This window comes from Aulonocara sp. 'chitande type north' Nkhata Bay, linkage group LG5, assembly GCF_057382095.1.
Source record: "Aulonocara sp. 'chitande type north' Nkhata Bay isolate Kocher_YH1m ecotype deep benthic linkage group LG5, A_spYH_male_GT1.1, whole genome shotgun sequence".
Taxonomy (NCBI): domain Eukaryota; kingdom Metazoa; phylum Chordata; class Actinopteri; order Cichliformes; family Cichlidae; genus Aulonocara; species Aulonocara sp. 'chitande type north' Nkhata Bay.
In genome coordinates this window covers 28,740,414-28,761,345 of record NC_141348.1, presented here as the reverse complement: position 1 = coordinate 28,761,345, position 20,932 = coordinate 28,740,414, and the positions used below count along the sequence as shown (strand labels likewise).

Genomic DNA, 20,932 nt, shown 5'->3' with positions numbered 1-20,932 from the left:
TTTAGTTCATTACCCAGCTGATGTTTCTATAGATAGATGGGTAGATTGTGGAAAAGCGGGAACTTTTCTGTCATTTAATTGTTTATCTATTACTTAATGACTTTAGAATAGTATGAATAGCAATGTGGTGCTGTCTTTATCAATAGGAAAATCTGTAAAACCCACAAAAAACAGTTAAAAATCTACGCACTCGTTCACATTTTCCAGCCAGATTGGAATTTTTACTGGGGAATTTTTCCACCCCCCCCAAAAAACAAAACACCACACAATAAAATGAAGTGAAAAATATGAACATTATTTAATAACTGATTCTCTGTAATAAACAATTTGAAAATATTTTACAAGGAGTCACAGACACAATATTTTACAAATTTTGCCCTCTTCTTTTTTGTTTTCTTCTTCTTTTTTTTAAGCTTCATCTGTACAAAAGAATGGAGCGACGACATGGACTAGTGCCCAGAAAAGAAGGAGCTAAATCTTCCACACATACAAACATTCACACTCACACACGTACGAGGAAGAAAAGAAAAACCAAAAAAAAAAAGAGAAAACATTTTGACATCAGATCTCAAACTTATCAACAGTGCTGTATTCCTATATTTTTTTAAACTTCACTGAAAGTTTGACTGAATTTACTCTTTTTTTTTTTCTCTCTAAATTGTTGCTGTTATTTTTTTCACACACGTGTCAAACATGGTCACATAGCACCAGACTACAGACTACAGAATCACATACACACGTGTCTTTCCCACATAGACGCACCAACACAAAGGGTCGCAGCGAGGGTCGGTGGAGGGGAAGGGAGACGCTTCGTGAAAACCCGCATTAATCTACTTTAGGGTGATGTTTTAAAGCTGACCCCTCCCTCTCGTCCCCCAAGCTGGTCCAATTATCTATTTATGTTCCCTTTTTTTTTGGCAAAATTAAATTTGTCAAACCACAGAAATCAGACATGTGTGTCCCTTCGGAAGCTATTTTCCATCAGGATGCACACACAGACGTCACTAGATGTCTCTCCCACGACCTTCTGTTTACCAGGCTCGTGATGCTCTGTGGAGACCCACTCCCTGAGCTTGCCTCTGACATCCCGTCCGCTCACGAAAAAATAAATAAAATAAAATAAAAACACCTGGAAGGTGACGTCCTTGGCTTACTTCTTCCTGGTGTTTGACATCTCCCAGCGGGGGATGAGTCAGTGTCATTACATGGTTGCTTATAGGTGTGTGCGTGTGTGTGTGCATAATGTCTGAGTGCAGGTGCACAGAGTGTATTCAGTTTGGGAGTGAGATTGTGTGCGCACACAGTCAGGAAAAGGAGAGTAAGTTGCAGGGGGTACATTTCCACAGGCACGTGTAGCGTTCATTTACAGACAGTGGAAATAGAGAAATACAGACAGAATAGTGGCACAGGACAGAGACAAACAGATGGCAGAAAAGTGAAACTGCATCCAGCATCAGATAGTAACGGGCCACATTGGAAATGCTCATTCTGATTTTCATTGTCTTTAACAGTATGAATTTTGTTTTTCCTCTGATTTGTCCAGAGCTGAGCTGCAGTTACTGTGCCAGCAACATTTGTCACATCAAATAGTACCTACGACTGTACAGAGTGTCTAGTTAAGCTTCAAAATGTCAAGTGAATCATCCCACCTGAGCAAAACTACGGCAAGTCTCGGGTGGGATGTGAACATCGAAGGTCAGAGGCTTTTTTTTCTTTGTCTTGTTTTTTTTTTTAATTTTAAAAACTTCCACCCACTTTCAAGCATTTAATCAAACAGGCATCGATCGATAACTAATCATTCCGAGACGTAAAAATATAAAATTAGAGCTCACTATATTTACTGCATAACACCAAGAAAAAAAAAAGCCCAGGGGAGGGAAATACTTCAGGATCGATTTGTGTGTGAGAAAGAGGGTTATGTAGGGGTATCGGAGCTCCATACGTGTAACACTAAGGCATTTAGCGAGGTTTTGAAACAGAAAACACTGATGAACTACACATTCTTTCTGCCTCCTCTGCCCCCGTATATTAATATTTAAGCAGTCAACATGGATCTCCTTTTGTTTTCATAAAATCCCCCCCTTTTCTCCACAGCAACACTGGATTTGTTTTTTGTCTGTCGCAACACGCCGAGGAAAAACAGTTACACGGGCATCCCCCGAGCACTCCACGACTCATTTAAAAAGACATTCCCTTTGAGGGTTTTTAAACTAACGCGCATACATCCACACACAAACACATACGATTCAGGCAGAACTATAGCAGTCAGGTGGCCCTAAAAGAAAGGAAAAGAAAACAACACAAAAAAAAGCTCTATGGCCAGTTAAGTCGCTGTATACTGATAGTGTAGCTCTATACATGGCTTTGTAAAGGAACGGTATAGTAACTCCATATGATGACAGTCAGGTGGCGTTGGAGGAGTACAGCAACAACAGCCAAGAGGGGAAAATACATTAAGCCGAGCCAGTCAGTTCGATGGCTCTGTGTAAAGCTATTTCTTTAGCCAACAGATTCAGTCTTAGGCTCCAGTAGTGTCCAAAGCCTCAAAGACGGCTGCTTTATAAAGGTACTATACAGTAGCTCTACTCTTATACAGCCGGTGCGTTCCAAAACAAAGTGCATCAAGGCACTATGAAACAGAGCGGCTCCTAAACATGGGAGTCTAAAATGACTTTTCACACATGATCAAATGACGGACTGCGATGGATTACAACCACACTACTTACTGCACATGATCACCATATTTAGTGGCCTCTTCTGCACTTTTGTTGGAAATGTTGATAAGCCCCTATCCCCCAGCAGCGAATGGTTTTGAAGTTTGAACAGCATCATTCAAAGGTAATACAAGCACACACCAAAAGAAAAATGATTAGCACCCCCCCCCCAACCCAAGCACAGATGAGGAAGAAAGGAAGGGACAAAAAAACTGGAACTACTATGGCGGGGAGATTTGAGTGTTTGCTGTGTGACAAAAGTAAAGCACGAATACAAATCGCGGTTAGGAGCGTTAGTCGAGGTTGTTGGAGAAGCCTCATGAGGAGTGGCAGAGGTGAGCTTTTTCATCAGAGGGTGCAGAGATTTTTTTTTTCCCCTTTAAACATCAGTCCAAAGCCGAGGTCAGCGTGGTCGATTAATCGTAAAGGAGAATACTACACAACAAGTTCCTGCAGCAACCGAACACTGATTCATATTTTACAATAAAAGCCAGATAGCACTAACCTCAAATAGTAAGTATGAGGAAAAATACTTCAAGAAAATGAGATTACCATCGTGTAATTACATTAATCCCCAGTGGATGTCTTTTAAAAGCATTAATCTGTAATTATGAGTCAGCATTCAGCTGCCGAGTGTCTCCTCTTCCTCTCGAGCTTTATCCTAAATCTAAATCCATTTCATCTTCGTGTTTTGGCTATAAAAATAAGACCACACGAAAGTATATCTCATTTTGGCAAGTAGATATAGCGCATAAACTAATTCTTGTCTTTTTTACACTTAACTTCCTTTTCATGTTAAAACCTAAATATACTGTATGTTTAGAATACTCATCACTTCAGCAGTTTATATGTGACATTTTGTATACTTAACAGTTCTTTTATTTTTCTGCTATTTTTCTTCTATGGTGGCTATTACTGGCTGAATGGTCCACAGCCTCTTACAAGAGGCAAATGACAGAGCGATGAGACTCTGAGATGGAGGAAAGGAGAAGGAGGAGGAGTCCTGCTGTCCCTCTGACAGACAGAGGTGAAGGTGGACACGCAAACTCAGTTCTCCAGTCTGTGGTGGGAGGTCTTTGACGAGGACATCGGCCTGTCCTTTTCACCCTCCCTTGTCTGGATGGAGAAGGTGGTGGGATGGTTGTAGGCTTGACGGGGTGGTTGGGTGGCTTGATATCTTTTTTCTGACATTGCCTCTGATGATCCAAGTGGTCCAGCACCACCCTAGCTCATCTCGCAGATGAAGGTGAGGACGCAAATGTCTCTGTTTTCACAAAGCAACACAGACCAAAGCAAGCTGGGTAGCGCAGCGCTCAGGGCTTCCAACTCACCATGATGGGAAGTCCCATAATTACCTATGACTATACCAAGGTGGAGGGCGAAGGGGCTAGGAGGTGGATGAGGGGGGCTTAGGATGGGACAGAAGCTGAGGAGGGTGAAAAGGAGGACAAGTGCAGGAAAATGAAATTAATGTAGTAGGGAGAGAAGGTGAGGACTGACAGCTGGATAAAGCAGAAGCAGCTGAATGAGCAGTAAAGTGTAGAGGGATGGGCGGAAGGAGTGACCTCGCCCGCAGTCCGACGTGTTCTCCTGCAAAACCACAGAAAGGAAGCTTGAGTTATAAACTGAGTTTATATGAAAGTTCTTCCACCATCAAATAAACACTTACATTCAATAATCGCTCTCTGGTAACACTTTTATCTTACCTTCTATCTGCATCGAGCTCTATATTGCCAACAGAGTCTGAACAAAGTAATTTTCATTTAGTTGACTATACAGTGCTGTGAAAATGTAATCGCCCCCTTCCTCAGTTTTTAGTGTCGTTGAAGTGTTTTTGTATTTGCCACAGTTCATCAAACAAATTTTAGTATTAGATAAAAACTATTTTATTAAATGAAGATTTCATTTATTAAGGGATAAAGGCTATCCATACCTACCTCGCCTGATGTGAAAAAGTAATTCCTCCCTAAACCTAATAACTGGTTGTGCCACCTTTGGCAGCAAGAACTGCAATTGAGCGTGAGCGAGATGTAAATCTTTAAAAGTGTACACACAATTTTTGTTAGTTTTGCCTCAGTACACTTAATGCAACAAATTTCACAAAATCCCTTGAATTAAAGCATCTTGATTGTTTGATTTTTGAAATCCACTGCTGTGGTGTACAGAGGCAAATCTACAAAAACTGGGTCTTTATCCAGCAAATAATGGGCCTAACGGCATATAATTACCAGGTCAATACTTGATCTCAGAATAAAAATAGGATATTTTTTTGTGTTACATAATGAACCAACTGTTACCAGCTGCATTAGAAAATCAGAGAAAGCTCAAAACCCCAGCTGGAGCCAACTGAACATAGCGATAGGATTTTAGCTATGCTCTGGTGACAAATTTTAAACATAGTATATTTAACTAGCAAGCACCAGGATTCAATGCTAAATAATGTTTTTGTTTTTCTTCACAGTAAGGTGGATATTCATGTGTTGTGTTATCTGAAAATCTTACAGCGATGTTACTGTCGAAGCAGGTGGAGGGTCCTTTTCGATAGCGTGCCTCAGGCGGTTCTTTACATGGATCCTCCTCCTTGACTGAAAATTGACTCCATTAAGGAAAATGAAACTCCTTTGTATTTCTTTTTCTTTCTTCTGTGCAATTTTTCATTATCCGCCTGAGCACCAATTCCTCATGCAGCCCTACACATGTAAATGACTGGCTATAATTCATGCCATCAATCTTAAAAATAGCCTTAAAATGAATGTGAAATGTTCGCGTTTCCACAGGTATGGTGATGAGGAGAGAAAATCTAGAGATGACAGAGTGTTTCTTCTCCAGTGCCAGCTGGTGTACAATGTGAAGGGAAAAAAAAGGATACACTCCTTCTCCTCCTGGGATAGCTTCTCTATCTCGCAGGTGTTGCATGGCATCTTTTCTGCTACCACAAACAGCAAGTTGGTGTTGTTTATCCTCTTGGCATGAATCAGCCTGCAGAGAGAGACAGCTCTGTCAACAACCCCCCTCTGCTCACTTACATCACAGACTCATTTGCTAATGGATGAGCGAGATTCATGAGACAGTCTTATAAGGCTCATTTAGCCAATGATACGACGATTTCATTAGAGCTGATATGGGTTAATCATCAGCAGAGTTTATTAACTCCAACAGAAAGATGAATCTGTCTCACTAACTGCGTCGCTGTCACACCGCGATTCTTCATGCTACTTGTCTAAGCATATGCATGTCTGATTATGTGTGAGTGTTAAAAGTACTACGTCACGCATACAGACCTGGAGCAGTTGCCACAGTCCTGCAGTATGTAGTAGGAACTGCTGAGATTACTAAAGAAGTACTGGGTCTGGATCATTACACAGCTTCTCTCTTTAGAGTCGATTCCTTCGGCATCCACCTCATCTGCATGAAAAAAAAAGAGATGATTATCTCTTTAACTCATTTCTCAGATCTTATTTTCAGCTTAATGCCCAAAGATGTATGTCATGTGTAATTTTTTCACTACATTTGGATTTAAGGTTTATTTGCTGTTGGCTTAAAGCTCCAAATAGATTTAATCAAAATCTACTTTTAGCACTTTTAAACCTTTTTTCCAATATTGTATAAAAATGGTATCGTATAAAACATGTCACCCACCTGTGACAAACCAACTGTGGTATGCCAGTCCATATATGAACTGTTGGAATAAAGACCTGAGGAGACAGGATTTGTTTTTAATTCAACTTGTGGACAAAAAAATGTAACATTGTGCAATGATTAAAATCATGAGTCAAGCTTTTTTGTTAGCAGGAATACTGCACATGCTGCAGTCCAGGTAATGAGTATGGCAGGCCGTAAAACTTTACAAAACGAGTCACAATTACCTGACCACAGAAATAACTATGAAAACGATGGCAGTGCAATACAGTACAGTATAACATGTGATTGAAATGCAGACTTTCAGCTTTAATTCAAGTAATTTAACAAAAATATGTGCAGTAACTGTTCAGGTATTATACACATTGTTTTACATAGTCTCAAATTTTGAGAGGCATAAACTAACATTATTTTAAATATAAGGACTGTTTTAAATGTAGTCATTCAGCCTTTTTTAAGTGTGTGAAAAATACGCTCTGTTGGGCTGAGATCATTGAAGAATATACCATTTCTTTCCTTGAGAAATTCGTGTTTCTGCACTATCCTTCGGGTCATTATCCATTTTCACCCCAAAGCGCTGTCTGATAAGTTGTGCAGCATTTAGCTGAATCTGAGATTGAGAGTGTAGCCCTGTACACGTCACAGCTCATCCTGCTGCTTTAGCAGTCACAGCATCATAAAACACTACTGGCCCAGTTCCAGTGGCAGCCAAATATGTTCATGCCATAATACTGCCTCCACCATGTTTGACAGATGATGTGGCATGCTTTGTTTCCAAGTTAATGTTTGTTTCATCTGTCCAAATCATGGTCTTTGGGTATTTAAAATAACAGTGAAGAGAAGTAAAATATAAATTCAACACTTTGAATTAAATCCAAATATTATGTGAGGAGGGTTCACCTGGCCCAACCTTTTTCTTTTTTTTTTTTGTATTAACAAATTATGGATCTATGAAATAATGCTGGCTAATAACAACAAATATTATCAGTTTGTAATAAGTATAACACTTGCTGTATGTTACTATACATTAATAATCTTACCATGCAGCAGCTGATGTCCACCAAGCCAGGTTGGCAAAATCTGCAATAGTGGGCTACAGATACAGAGGGAAATAAAAAACAAAATCAATATTTAAGTTCAATCAAACACCCATTAGGCTACATTCGGGCTGCTTTTGGAATCAAACTATTCCTGCCATTGACGCCATATCCACTGACACCTGTGTGGAGAAAGTCTATAAAGTAAATGGAACCCACTTTAATATAAAAGTGATATCTCTCACTAGTTCACCCTGGAATCTGATATTAGTCCAATTAAACAAAAACTAATTCTTAAAAAGTCAGTAGCTGATCTGATTTTTGCACACAGACTTGCAGTGTGAATGCAGCTATAGTTTCCCCATACGTCCATGCATTGATTAAACTAATTGTCTTCTACTCTGCCTCCTTCATTTCACTCACGGTATCTCTCTTTCAAGTGTTATCTTACCACGAACACTCCTCTGGGTGCAGCTCCGGCTTCGCTGTTGGGCATCCGTTCACAAACAGACTGGTAATCAAATGATTGTTTGCTGTTGTAGAAAGAATTGTTGTAGAGCGCGTACATCAAGTAGGGGTCAACATCACTGAAGAACATGCCCACCTGTGGGGGTAAAAAAAACGAGGGCAAGCTCAGTGTAAAGCTAAGCGCGAGGCTACGATCAGCGGAAGAACGAATTCTTTTTTAATAAAACCTTGTTCCAGTCGTCCTTCTGATTGGACATGATTAGGAATCCGCCGTCATCTACTAAATAACACAGCAGATCCTGCGGACAGACACAGAAACGCACTGCTAACTGGAAGTACAGAGATAAGCTGGGGAGTGCTCAGATTCAGAAGGTCCAGTTAAAATTTGCATCAATACTTACATCACTGTTGGCTTCACAGTCCATTTCACAGCCCCTGTTTGGTCCACACTGTCACAGACAAGGAAAAAAAACAGTGTTAGCCAAATAAAAAAAGATTTATATATTACGTATATTATATTAAACATATGTATTTTACCGTATTTGAGCCTTGTCGGCTGTCTGTATGGTTGCTGGCAAGAATCTTAAACTTATCCGTCCAGGCTTCGAGGTCTAGCTTCACTCCGACAACTGAGGAAAGAAAGTTTAAAAGCTCACAGAAGAAAACGACAGGTGTGTAAAAAGAATAGATATATGCAGGGCAGAGACATGCCAACACAAAGTGACAAAATAACAAACTCAGACGTGTAATTATCTCGCTCCGAAAGCTTTTCTCTATCATTATATCTCAACAATTTGTTTCCTCTTTCAGAAGAGTACCCACCTGCAGGTTTGATGGTCTTCCCTCCTATTGTCATCTCCAAAGCTGTGCTGACCAGAATACCTACGGTGTCATTTTCTGGGTTCAGCTGCTCGTCCCTGGCTACAAAAAAGGGAAAACGAGCCAAGAGAGCGAGGTTAGAAACAAACAGCCTTTTCTATTACGAGGCGAGTTATATAACTCAAGACTAAGAGCATCATTCACCTGTTCGATAAGGCGCTCGGAAGATGTAACCCTTGTTGTCGAGGCTGCGGCGGTAATAGGTGGCATTAAACGGCTCAGGGTCTTCCTCCCAGGTTTCTGCAGCCCTAAGGTTTAAAACGAGAGATACCAGAGCTGTAATTGTCTCACGTATAAGCTGCCTGCTTTGCCTATCCCACATGTTTTTTGAAACTTAACAGCATACCACTTCAAAAGAGAACAAAGAGAAAAATGTATCAGAACTACAAAGCAGCTGGAGTCCAGACACATGGGCCTCGATGAAGAGTGCACTCACTTGTTTGGAAACACTCTTGTTATACCTCCATCTGTTGCAGCAAACACAGCCAGGAAGCCGTATCTAAATGTCAGGTGGAAGCAAAGACAGAAAGGGGATTCAAATCAATATCCAAAAATCTTAAAATGCACTTCCCTCAATACTGGCTGGTCACACTCACGTGTTCAAATCTTTATTCTTCCACACTTTCTCGACCAACTGTCTGATGATGCCCGTGTCCAGAATGAGGTTGTGAAGGAGCAAATTGTCACCTGGCATAAGAGAGATTAGAGAGTTTAATCCACATTAGGGGTGCTGCCATATAGCAGCTGATGATAGTCGTTATATTCAAAAAATGAAATATAGAGATTGTGTTAACACCACGGTAGTAATCCAGGACTGGTAACTGTCTGATTGACAGTGATGGTGTTTGAGGTGACACTGCATTAATAGCAGATGTCAGGTATTCTGGATCATTAGTTCAGCAGTTCTTCTACATTTAAAACCCGATGAAAAAGCGTATTTTATGGTTCTTGAAAAGAAGAAAAAACAACAACAATTTGGGCATATTTGACAGCTGCACTGAGGCGACACATGGTCTATATCAGATGCCCAATGTGGAACGTGTGGACCAAATCCCGATTTTAACTCTTTCCTCCTTGAAAGCCTACTAGGACTAACCCTTAGCACAAACAGGAAGCCCTCAGATAAGGGTTAAAATCAGATATGGGTAGCAAGACATTCGCTTACTTCGATTACACAAACATTATGTATGAGTAGGTAATGGATAATAGGCACCACTAGGCAGCTCATTGTCCTTCTCCTGAAAACACTTGCAGCACATTTTGTGGTACATTTGAAAGAAAGGCAGGTCAGAGTGAGGTCAGAGGTCAAACATAAGATGATTTGGATGCAAACTGAAATGTGATATATAATTCCCTATTTACCTATATGCTGTCAATACAAACAACCACAGGTAGAAACAAATATTTAAATAGCTCTATATATTGTTATTAACACTTTGGCATTTTTGACCTTGAACACCAGGTCAAAGATCAAATGTGATATATTTTTAATTGTGGTACTTTTTATATGTCGATAATGCACACCACACCTTTAAATAGGCTTTTGGTCAAAAAATCATTAAGTCGACTTTGAAGACTTTAGTGGATGTAAACAGAATTATGCTGGATTTTTTAACATGACCGCACTCTGCACCGCTACAAACTTCTATCAGAATTCATTCAAAACTTTTCCGGCCATCGTATTTACAGACACAAAGACTGCCAAAATCATAACCTCCTTGGCAAACAAAACAAAACAACCTAACAACTTTCTTCTACTGAGCTGCTGTGGTTATTACTAAATATTTCTCACCGAAAGCTTAATATTGCATTTGTTACGTACTATTTACAGCTGTGAATTAATACACATTTTCATCATTGGAGGATTTGCGACAGCAGGATAAAGCATGTGGGATTATCTCGAAATAAACTGTGCTCGTCACAAGAAAGAAACATGTCATCAGGTGCAGAAGTGAGGCTTGCTGATGCTTTTTAACTGTATCTAGGCAACAGGCAATAGGTTATATCAGATTCTGGCTACGAAGAAAATACCTATTAGTTGGATCACTGCTGTTTATTTTGCCTTTTTATGGGATATGTTTACAGAATATCACTAGACGAGCTCATGGTGAATTATTTAATGTAGAACAAACTGTGACTTTACTGTGTGGGTGAAAAGAAAATGAAACTCACATTGTTTGGAGTCTGGTGTCACCTTCTCCATTAGAGCAATGAAGTTGAGCAGGAACTCAGTGTTGTTGTTGGACAGTTCCAGATCATTGCAGTACTCCCTGAGGAGGAGACGCAGTGTTTTAATTCAAAGAGAAGGCAAAAATAGAGCTCGTTACTCTTATTCTGCCTCACTTGCTCCTCATAGATGGACACACAATGGAGATGAAGATGCACAAACCCATACACACATTACTTGATGCTATTGTGTGCCGCATGCACATGGCAAAGCTTTAATGTGCTATAGTGGTGTCAGTCAAAACAAAAGGTGGACTTGTACTGCAATACCGAGCATATTATAGGCTGTATGCACATGCAGATGATATTTTTTGCCCAATAGCTTCAGTAATCCTTACAATACATTGTGCAAATGCATTAATAATGCTTAATTTGTGTAAAACATGCAGCACCACAGTAGCAGCAGGCAAGAAGGGTTGATGTGTCTTCAGTGGTCTCGTGTAATGAGTGTAACTTGGGGAATACAATTTATGAATAATATATGAAAAAAAAATCAAAACCAGATGAATTTTATTCCTCATAAATGTAATTTTTGTCAAATGAACTTTTAACTATGAGTAAACACACCACTCAAAATGTAAAATCAAACCATACAAGAAACTTTGAAATACGAGGTGGAAAGAAAACAGGATGCAAAGACGGCACCGAAAACCGATGACCATTAACGACAGGCAGCAATCACAGACAAGGCTACCTGGGAGCAATGAATACATGTCCTTCAGACTCAAAAGTGTTTGGCAGCAGTGACTCAAAATCTGCAACAGAAAGGGGAAGATTATCCAGGAAGAGCAGTGGGCAGAGCAGTGGGGAGTTGTGGATAAACAGCAGCTGTTCTTCAGAGGTGCGGGGACGCAGAAGGGAGTTTACCATAGCAACACTGAGGTATCATGGGAACACTAGCGTTAGCCAATATGGTGCCTAAAAAGGAACCTGACTCAATGGAAGACCGTTTTACTTTCAGAAGCACTCACACTTTTGGTTTCTGGTTTGTTATTTTGCCGGCAAACATTTTCTGATTGTGTCGGGTTTCAATCTAACATATTTGGGATGTCGGAGAACTGACTTGATTTGTCAGGAAGTGAGTTCTCAGACAGGTTATCCACGGTGAGTGCTTTTAGATCAGGCAGGCATCAACATGGCCAACTATTGCAGGGGGGGTGGGTGAAGGTCCTGATGGAAGTGGTCACCCCTCAGACTGGCAGGAGAGAGGACTCGGAGAGACACATAATCAGAGGAAATGCATTGCATTGTGAAGGGCATGTCAAAAGGGCAACTTCAGTGAATCTATCACAGACAAAACAGAACACAAATATCAACCAGCAGGTGAGTCTGCGATGAATCCGACATGTCATTTTCTCATTAAGTCGTGACCTGCAACTGTGTCCAGAAGAGGAATTAAATATTCATTTGAAGAGCTAAAATAGAGTGCCCAGGTAGTTTTCCGCCCACAATGCCATGCACATCCGGGGTCAGCTTTATTGAGGAAGCGTTGGGCCGTGCACCTGGCAGTCTGAGGGGTGAGGAGGGAGGGAGACAAGCTGATGGAGATAGGGGGTACAGAGGGACGACATAGAAGTGAGGTGCCATGCCGACTGGCACCCTGACACCTGACAATATGGGAGGACCTGAGAGGGCAGGACACAGCTCAGACTGTAGGTCTGCAGTCTGCAAGCTGCAATGCTCCCAGTCATGAGATACTGCTGCAGCTAACAAACAGTGTATTTATATATAGATGCCTTTAAAAAAATCATGACTTCAACATATCCCTATTATACTGTAAAAAATGCCATCACTATCAATAGCTGATATATTATTATAGCTAGTAACTTGCACAGACTTACATTGAATAATTACAGATCTTTTAGTAGGGCTCGATGTGCCCAAATAACAATAGATATTCCACAAAATGTATACATATTTATTTATTTAATTAAATATCTATCAATACCTGAGTCTTAGTGTTAGACTTACTTAAGACGTTTATAAACTACACTGTAAGAAAAATACGGAAAGAGAAGAAGAAGAGAGCCAAAGAGAAATGGGGAAGGTGAGGAAGAGAAAAATGAGGGAAAGAGAGAAATGTAGTCAAAGCAAATGAAGTGGAAGAGAGAGGCAGAGGAAAGAAGGTAGACAACGTGTTTGGAGCTATCTACAAAAGGAAAAGGACTGAGGTGCAGGGAGCAAAAGACAAGTTTTAACAGAAAACATGAATATCTGTCTTCCTCGGGTACAGCTGTTTGTTTAATTATTTATTTATTTCTGATTCTGGAGCAGTGGATATGAGAGAAGGTGGTCGAGGTTGGGGACTGGAGGAGCCACTGTGAGAGATGTGGGATCTGAGCTGCAGCAAGAGAGTGAGAAGGAAGAGGAGGAAGGAGGGATTAGAGGAGAAAGTGGAGGAGAAAAAAAGAGGGAAAGGGGAGGAAATCCTGAAGGCAAGACGGGCAGGAACAGAGGCAAGCAGGCTAGGATGGGTGAGGGAAGGGAGGGGGGGGGGGGGGGGGTGTCAGCGGGAGAAGGTTTAGGATGAGAGGTGTAGGAAAGGGGAGGAAGCGGTAGGGAGTAGGAAGTAGAGGTAGGGAACGTGGACCAATATGGAGTATACTTGCCCTTGGTGTATGACACTGTGTGGATCCATCAGAGAAGGAGTGAGCAAGAAAAGAAACAGGGGATCGGGTGGGAAGGGAGGATCACAGACAATATTTTATTCAATTACTGTTTGAATAAAAATATTGTTTTCTTGAAAAAAAGAAACCAATTAAAGTCAAACAAGACAAGAGAGAAAAAAGAAATGAAGAGCAAACAACTTATTTGCAAGAGCAAACGAGGAAACGGAAACCAACGGAAGAAAGGAAAAACAAAACCAAACATGACAATCTAGGAAAAGAAAAAAACAGCAAAGACAAACCAGTAATTATGAGAGATAACCATGGGGAAAAAAATCAAATGCACCAGGAAAAGAGGGAAGTAATGGGGTCTGGACAAAGAAAGAATGAGAGAGACAACACGTGTCCCCATTCAGACCCACAAAAAACCCAAACTCCCACAGTTGACAAGCCAGTATCCCAGGCCATGTGGGAGTTTATCAGTTGAATGATTCCAAAGCCGAGAAACATCTCACACAGTCTAACAAAAAAATTAAATCAAATCAAAAATAACACACATAACACAAGGAAAAGTTCCCAAAATTATTTTTAAAAAATCATCATAAGGAGTGAAAAGCATGCATGTTTTCACAGTTATCCATAACATCAAATACTTTGAACACAGACGCTTCAGAATCATTACTTGGTGGAAGAAGAGGCGAGAGCATTTGGCAAAAAAAATAATAGCACAAAGGTCACCATTATTTTCACCTGAGTAACACAGTAAGACCACAGCTTTCACCTTTCTGTTAGTTCAGTTGTTTTTTTTCTTCAGCCAGTGTGAAGAAAAAACATCACCGTTTTTACAGCACAGCATGAAGACAGGAGGGAACGGGGGCAGAAGAGGAGTCGGGGGGACTCAGGAATGATCCTGCCTATCAGAGAGCATAGATAGAGCGAAGACAAGGAGTGAAGGAGAGGGGGAGGGGGGGGACTGGGCAGGTGCCTCCGCTCGGACACTCTCTATGATGATGTTGAAGACCCGGGACAGAGGACTGAACCAGAGCGTAAAGGTCATATTGGGCGGAGAGCAGAGAGGCAAGAGAGACAGAGTAGTAGAGACAGAGAGTGAAGGATGTTGGGTATACCCAAGAGTACTTACACTGCACCTGGAGGATCTGGTCACTTAGATTGGCCTTGATGTGGTTCTCACTATATGTAGGCAGTACCAACCCTAGACTGAGGTGAAAAGATCCAAAAAAACAGGAACACTTAATGCAAGATTATGTTAAAAGCCACAAATACACAAAATACATATGTGCTTTACTGCACGCCTAGTTTGCTTTTGCTTATTTTCTGTTCTCAAAAAAATCAAGTCTGTGCATATGCAAGAGGAAACCACTCAGTTCAGAAAAGGATTTTTAAGGCTGATACAAGTATTTGGTGATTTAATTTTCCAATATTCTGATACATTGGCCGACATTTTTTTTTAAGACACACAAAATTTAAAAAGATAAAAAAATCCTAGCATCTTTTACCTGCATCTAGTAATTTAACGATCAGCATTTATAGCTAATATTGATGATAATATCGGCCTGCCAATAAATTGATAAGGCTCTAATGCTCAAACAGACAGCTCTTTGTACTGTCAAATACACAACTCTAGGTTTCAGTAAAACAGCGCCATCTGCTGTGTTCAACCCTTCTGTTAGAGAGGGGTAGCCAATCGAAAGAAAGGAGCGGAAAGAGCTCAAATGACTTGTTTCAGACAGTGGATGGGGCTGTTAAAGGTAAATAAGGATTATTTGGAACTTTGAATCATCCAAAGCTAGTTTGGTGTAGTCCATGATTAAAAATATAGAGTTGGAAACCAGCATCACAATCAAATTCACGTATTGGCTGGAAACTGTGAGTTTGCTGTATTTCTTCTTGAGTTAAAGTGAGGCAGCTAATGGGAGTTTTGACACTATAGATTGTTGGCAATGATAACAATTACCATTAAAACTGTGGCCAACCTTCTTTAGGGAAAATCACTAGTTTAGCTGATGAAGATCCACTATATTCACCAGCCACTTGCTTTCTTTGTTTACTGTTTATTTGAATTCCCCTTAATCTATAAAAAAGATGGAACAGTCCTTCCTGGGCTCCACATAAATAATAATTACATTACAATATAAAATCTCACATAATCAAATAAGATAATAAAATCCAAGGCATAAAAAAGAAAAACAATAAATAAAGAACAATTAAACTAATAATAATCATATCGCCAAGTACCCCTGCATTGTATGAAATGCTAATGAAACAAGAAATACAGGAAGCATTTGTCTGCTGAGTGGCTCTGAGCAGTTTGTGTACAATCAGTTCATCAAAGCTTTTTCTCTGGGAAACAGCTGCCATCTGAAGCTACAAATGACGCAGGTAAACGCAGTAAGAGTGACCCTAAACAATAAAGATGGAAAAAATAGAAAACACCTCAGAGAGCCTGATTTTTATCCAATACTAGTGAGGCCACTGTGAAAGTACGTCACTTTTACCCTGCAATACATCACCATTAAGACATAATAGGTCATAAATTGTACAAACAGTCATCGCCGAAAGCAGAATTTAAACGGGACAGAGATGTCCCATTTCTTGATCTTTGTTGCCACGCAAGCCTAAAATAGAAGTCTTCACAGATATAATAGGAAGAGATTAAAACTCAAACAGAAAAAAAATTCTATGAGCCTTGAACTGCACAATGTAGGATACACTACTGTGCAGAGCTTTGGATGTCGGTTTATTTGAGTTTCACACAGATTCTTAAATACACTGGAATAACCATTTGAGTTGGATATTAATAGGACTGTGCAGCGAGAGCCTCATATGCACTCTGCCAGGACTAGGCACGCAGCCAGCAGACGTAATAAAAAACACAAATCAGGCATTTGTAGGACTACCGAATGTCATAAACTGTAATTTGCAGAGTGTTGCCTAGAGGAAATGTCATTATGATACAACTTCAAATGTTCAACCGAGTTTTGAGATGAGTAAACTAAGCAGTTAATTTACGCTACTCCTCAGAAATGTTAGCAAAGATAGAAAAAGAAGTGGCTTTTTAATTTTCAGTCAAATTCATTAGCGAGCCGCCATTAATTCAGGGAAGCCACTGTTCACAAACATTCATAGGCAGAAGCTGTCAAGCAGATATCTGAGACTTGTGACTCAACAATTTAAAGTGTAAAATCTGGACTTCACTCACAGGTTCAAGTTGCGCCATCTTTTTCTCTGACGGTCAGGTGATGCATGTTTGCATTTCCAACCTACCTGTAATCTGTACCCTCCACAGGGGTCCACGTGTACGTCCGCACGGCCTCGTCGATGTACCTCTGTTGGCAACCACAAAAAGGTAACCTTCACACCTCCTCCCATAATCGGAGAGTAACAACAGACACTAAACATACCGAGCGCTTCAAATTCATTACAACACCAGTAAGGTGCTACTTCGGATCATGATTGAGTTTCATATATTGATGACTTGCCTCATCAACTGATTTAATGAGCGTCTTGATTTTCCTTTGCCCTGATTTGCCATCAATCATCTGTCGGCGGATCTGAAAGGCAAGCGAAACACAGAGGCTGTGGCGTGAGTGTTCATAATGAAAGACAAAAATGGTTGAAAACAAGTGACAGTTAAAAGGTTAAATGTAACACAAATTGCATGAGACACAGGTGGTGACAGTCATGATATTGCACGGGAATAGTTCTGCACCTCCTCTTTGTTGCTGTCTTGCAGTTCTGCATCCAAAAAGTCCAGAGTGACGGGCTCCCTGAAGTTAATGATCTGCACAGAGAGACAAAGCAGTGGAAGATGGAGGAGGAGGCTGAACGTCAGTCAGCAGGAATAATGTCCAAAATTTTACATTGACAACTCTTTAGATGCACAGAAGTGTTAATAACTGGGTCTACCTTAGGCCGAAGGTTGGGATGCAGCAGTACATAACCATTTGGATCGATGGCAAAGGTATAGCCATTAGCTCCAAGCTGCACAGCACAAAAGGGAATTTTGAAATTATTAAAAAACCACACATATCTGAAAGTAACACAAGAGACATCTTCAGCGACATGCTCACTCTGTATGTAGGTGTCTTCTTTTTGATTTCGTTGATTGCAATGTCTACTCCCATGACTCCAAGGATGAGCTGGTTCTGTATGCAGAAGACATAAAGCAATTATAAGCATTTTATCCACAGCCGCCGCTAGTATCAGAGAATCAAACGGGGCTGGTGGCTGTGCCGTGAGCGTGCTAAGAACATCTCTATGCCATCTCTGACTTATCACTTTGTGCGCAATCTGATTAGCACATATTTTCACAGTCTATCTTAAACTGAGTCGGTTTGCTGCTTTAAGCCTTTGTGATAAGCTCAGAGTAAATACTTTGGTCATGGATACTGAAAGCTGGATGCATCTATGGATGTTAGTAGATAGTACAGATGAGTTGCTGTGATGTCTGTCGTCACCTCAGGGGGGAGGTGTTGCATAGAAGAGCAGCTGGGCGGACACCGTTACAAATGATTGATGATGGTCAACAACAAGAAATAAAACCTCAAATCCTTCTGCTCCTCCAACTTGTGTCTGTTTTTAGTAACTTTACAGCCCTACCTGCCTGGATAGATGTAAAAAAAACAAACAACCCAAAACATTATATTTACTAAATAATAATGATAAAGTGCAAAAGCACAGCTATTTTAAGGTCACATGCTATGTTGCAGTGTTGCTTTTACCCGAGAGCTTGCAGTATCAGCAGTGAGGTTGAAGACCGGCATTGTGCCGGTGATGACAAGGCCCAAACCCTAATAAAACACATTAGAAATCAAATTAATTGTATCCTTAAAGCACATGCCCAGATATAGATGACAACAAAAATATGAAGAACACTGTTTACCAGGGGCAAATGCAAGAGGTGGCCAGATGGGTGACTAATCCCACCATAAACCAAGGTATGGACACCCCACATAGACGACGTCATAGCCCCCTTTTTTTGTTTGTTTTGCAAAATTCCATTTCTTTCTCGCTGTTGTTGCCACATGAATTCTTTTAACGGCAAACTCATGTTTTCAGGAACATGAGTCCTGAGTTCCAACATATCTCGAACGCACCGTGTTTCTACATACCAGTCATGCCCGATTTAGTAAATGATAAGACCTCCCACCCCCAACAGGTTGCGGCAGATGGCTGGTCTTCCCAGAGAAAACTTCTGTCAGAGGTTTCTTCCTGTGAAAAACTGGACTTTTTCTTTCCCCCTGTCGCCAAGTGCTTGCTCATAGGCGGTTAAATGCTGTGATTTGATGCTATATAAATAAAACTACCGGTACAGTGAAATGGAATTGAATAAAAGTGTACTGACGATTTACAGCGATTTGCAAAAAATAAACCACTTTATATGCCAGCCAATGAAAGTACCCCCTGCTTTAAAAATAGTATGACTTCACCACTGCTTTGTACTGTCAGTGTATCAACTCCTAGCCTATACGTGCACAGGATATGCTTATAAATTCATTATGATTATAAATTCTTGCTTACCAGTGCATCCTGGTAGACGTTTGTCCACTGCACCTGCTTGGCTTTAGTCCCGGCGAGCACCATCGGACGGCCCAGGACATCCAGGTACTCCTGCACCAGCAAAACCACAAATGCTAGTACGACTGCCTACAGTATTCACACATAATCAAACAGCCATTTATAGTGCGTGTCATGTACTGCCATTAAAGCAGAGAACTTGAAGAGCCTTCCGACGTTCATCTGTCATAAAACTACAAGACCCTGACCGGCCTCGTCTCTATCACCACATAAAGCAGCGGGCCACCAGCAGCAGCCGTGTCCCGGTCCTGCCGCGCCATAAAGCCTCCAGTCCTGAGCCGCTCAAGGCCGTTTTTCATCATTATGAAGGAGCTATTAAAAACACATTAAGGGTGTCAATGGCACGACGTGCAACCATGCCATTTTCCCAGAGGCTTTCCTGTCAATGCTAGGAATGTGATAGCGTCCCACAGCAATTGTGAATAGAGGTGAGGGGTTAAGTCTACTAGTAATACATCATATTCATTATTTTCTTTTTGCCGTCTGAAGCCACCTCAAACAAAAACTGGGATGTCTTTTTTGAAAACAACTGATTGATCTGTGTCTGTTAGGAGATGCTTAACTGGTTAAAAAGTCACCTTATGACAGAGGAAAGAAATGGATGCCAGAAATATAATCTCACAGAGACCAGAAGAAGAAGGCAAAACTGTTGTATAATTAAAACTAACTGTATACTTCTGCCATAATAGCTTCTTTTTTCCTGAGTATCCTACTCAGCAGTCAGTGAGCCATAAAGTCATGTATCACCACAATATAATTAAGTGTAACAGGATCAGCAAAAAGCAAACAAAAAAAAAACCCAGCAGGTCATCTGGGTTAAATGTTAATTTAACAGTTTGCACATAACGACAAATTTCCATCCCTTCAGCAGCCAAAGGGGAAATGATATTGCAAAGGTCTGACCCCTGACACCATCTACCCTTGAAACACAAAAGGCGTGACCTGTATAAGCATGCAGCTACTTCAGTATCGTGATTTTGACCAGTTGTTTTCCAGCGTCTGAACAGTAAGGTGCTGACAAGCGTAACCTATTCTATTATTAGCTCAATAAAAGTCCGGTTTAATGCGCCACAGGGAGATATTCCATCAGGACAGTGACAGCCAGACCTCTTCACAGGATAGAGAGGGGGAATTTTCTGCCCGGCTACAACAATCTGGGAAACATAAAAAGTCAGCAACTGGAGATATCTGGTCCCCCACACACAAATGCAGACAGTGAACTCACCAGTCTGGTCACACAGAAGCCAAACATCCAAACTAATGCCTGCACTGTTATTGTTGCTCCACTGAGATCCCATACAAAGAAGCCAGGATATATAAGTCAAAGTATTTCCAACTATTCATTCATAAAAGTATGACTCAGGATGGTGAGTATAATAATAATTTTTTGCCTTCTGTAGTCCATCTGCTATTTGAATAGTACTATCATATTTAAGCAAGACTACCCGATGAGTGTGTGATACTGAAGGGCAGACGGTGGTTAAATAACATCTGGCCCCAGTGTGTCTTCTGGGCCTGCACAGAAAGCTGTAGTCACCCACCTTCAGAAAACCTATTAGAGTAAGTGGCGGCTCTCAGAATATAAATATGCCAGAGTTAATGGAACAGCTGACAGTCTATTCTAGGGCCTGATCACTCACCGGCACTGGGGGTGGGTGGGAAGCGGAGCATAGGGGAGGAGGGGTTTGGAGCAGCTCCCCCAAACAATGGAGTCAATTTCTCCAGCTATAATGAGGTTATCCCGAGGGCCTCTCGAAGCCCAAAG

At 40.9% G+C, this 20,932-nt stretch overlaps 1 protein-coding gene across 3 annotated transcripts in view; it reads right to left on the bottom strand.

Moving 5' to 3' along the window:
• Nucleotides 1–274: 274 nt before the first annotated feature.
• cacna2d2a (calcium channel, voltage-dependent, alpha 2/delta subunit 2a) overlaps nt 275–20,932 on the bottom strand; it is a 183,748-nt gene continuing 163,090 nt past the window's right edge. For 2 of the 3 annotated variants that reach the window (XM_086292772.1, XM_086292774.1), the window contains 25 exons: nt 19,111–19,200; nt 18,312–18,380; nt 17,661–17,735; nt 17,497–17,571; nt 17,300–17,371; nt 17,070–17,141; nt 16,855–16,916; nt 14,711–14,787; nt 13,573–13,587; nt 11,658–11,718; nt 10,910–11,007; nt 9,334–9,424; nt 9,174–9,236; nt 8,882–8,985; nt 8,681–8,779; nt 8,396–8,487; nt 8,260–8,307; nt 8,086–8,157; nt 7,842–7,994; nt 7,394–7,446; nt 6,354–6,409; nt 5,996–6,119; nt 5,584–5,693; nt 5,217–5,299; nt 275–4,304 (listed from right to left, as the gene is read on the bottom strand). In XM_086292772.1, the coding sequence (XP_086148898.1) occupies nt 4,182–4,304; nt 5,217–5,299; nt 5,584–5,693; nt 5,996–6,119; nt 6,354–6,409; nt 7,394–7,446; nt 7,842–7,994; nt 8,086–8,157; nt 8,260–8,307; nt 8,396–8,487; nt 8,681–8,779; nt 8,882–8,985; nt 9,174–9,236; nt 9,334–9,424; nt 10,910–11,007; nt 11,658–11,718; nt 13,573–13,587; nt 14,711–14,787; nt 16,855–16,916; nt 17,070–17,141; nt 17,300–17,371; nt 17,497–17,571; nt 17,661–17,735; nt 18,312–18,380; nt 19,111–19,200 (2,037 nt within the window). In that variant the 3' untranslated portion in view covers nt 275–4,181. The remainder of the gene's footprint in view (nt 4,305–5,216; nt 5,300–5,583; nt 5,694–5,995; nt 6,120–6,353; nt 6,410–7,393; nt 7,447–7,841; nt 7,995–8,085; nt 8,158–8,259; nt 8,308–8,395; nt 8,488–8,680; nt 8,780–8,881; nt 8,986–9,173; nt 9,237–9,333; nt 9,425–10,909; nt 11,008–11,657; nt 11,719–13,572; nt 13,588–14,710; nt 14,788–16,854; nt 16,917–17,069; nt 17,142–17,299; nt 17,372–17,496; nt 17,572–17,660; nt 17,736–18,311; nt 18,381–19,110; nt 19,201–20,932) is intronic. The other variant, XM_086292773.1, reaches the window with a different exon arrangement.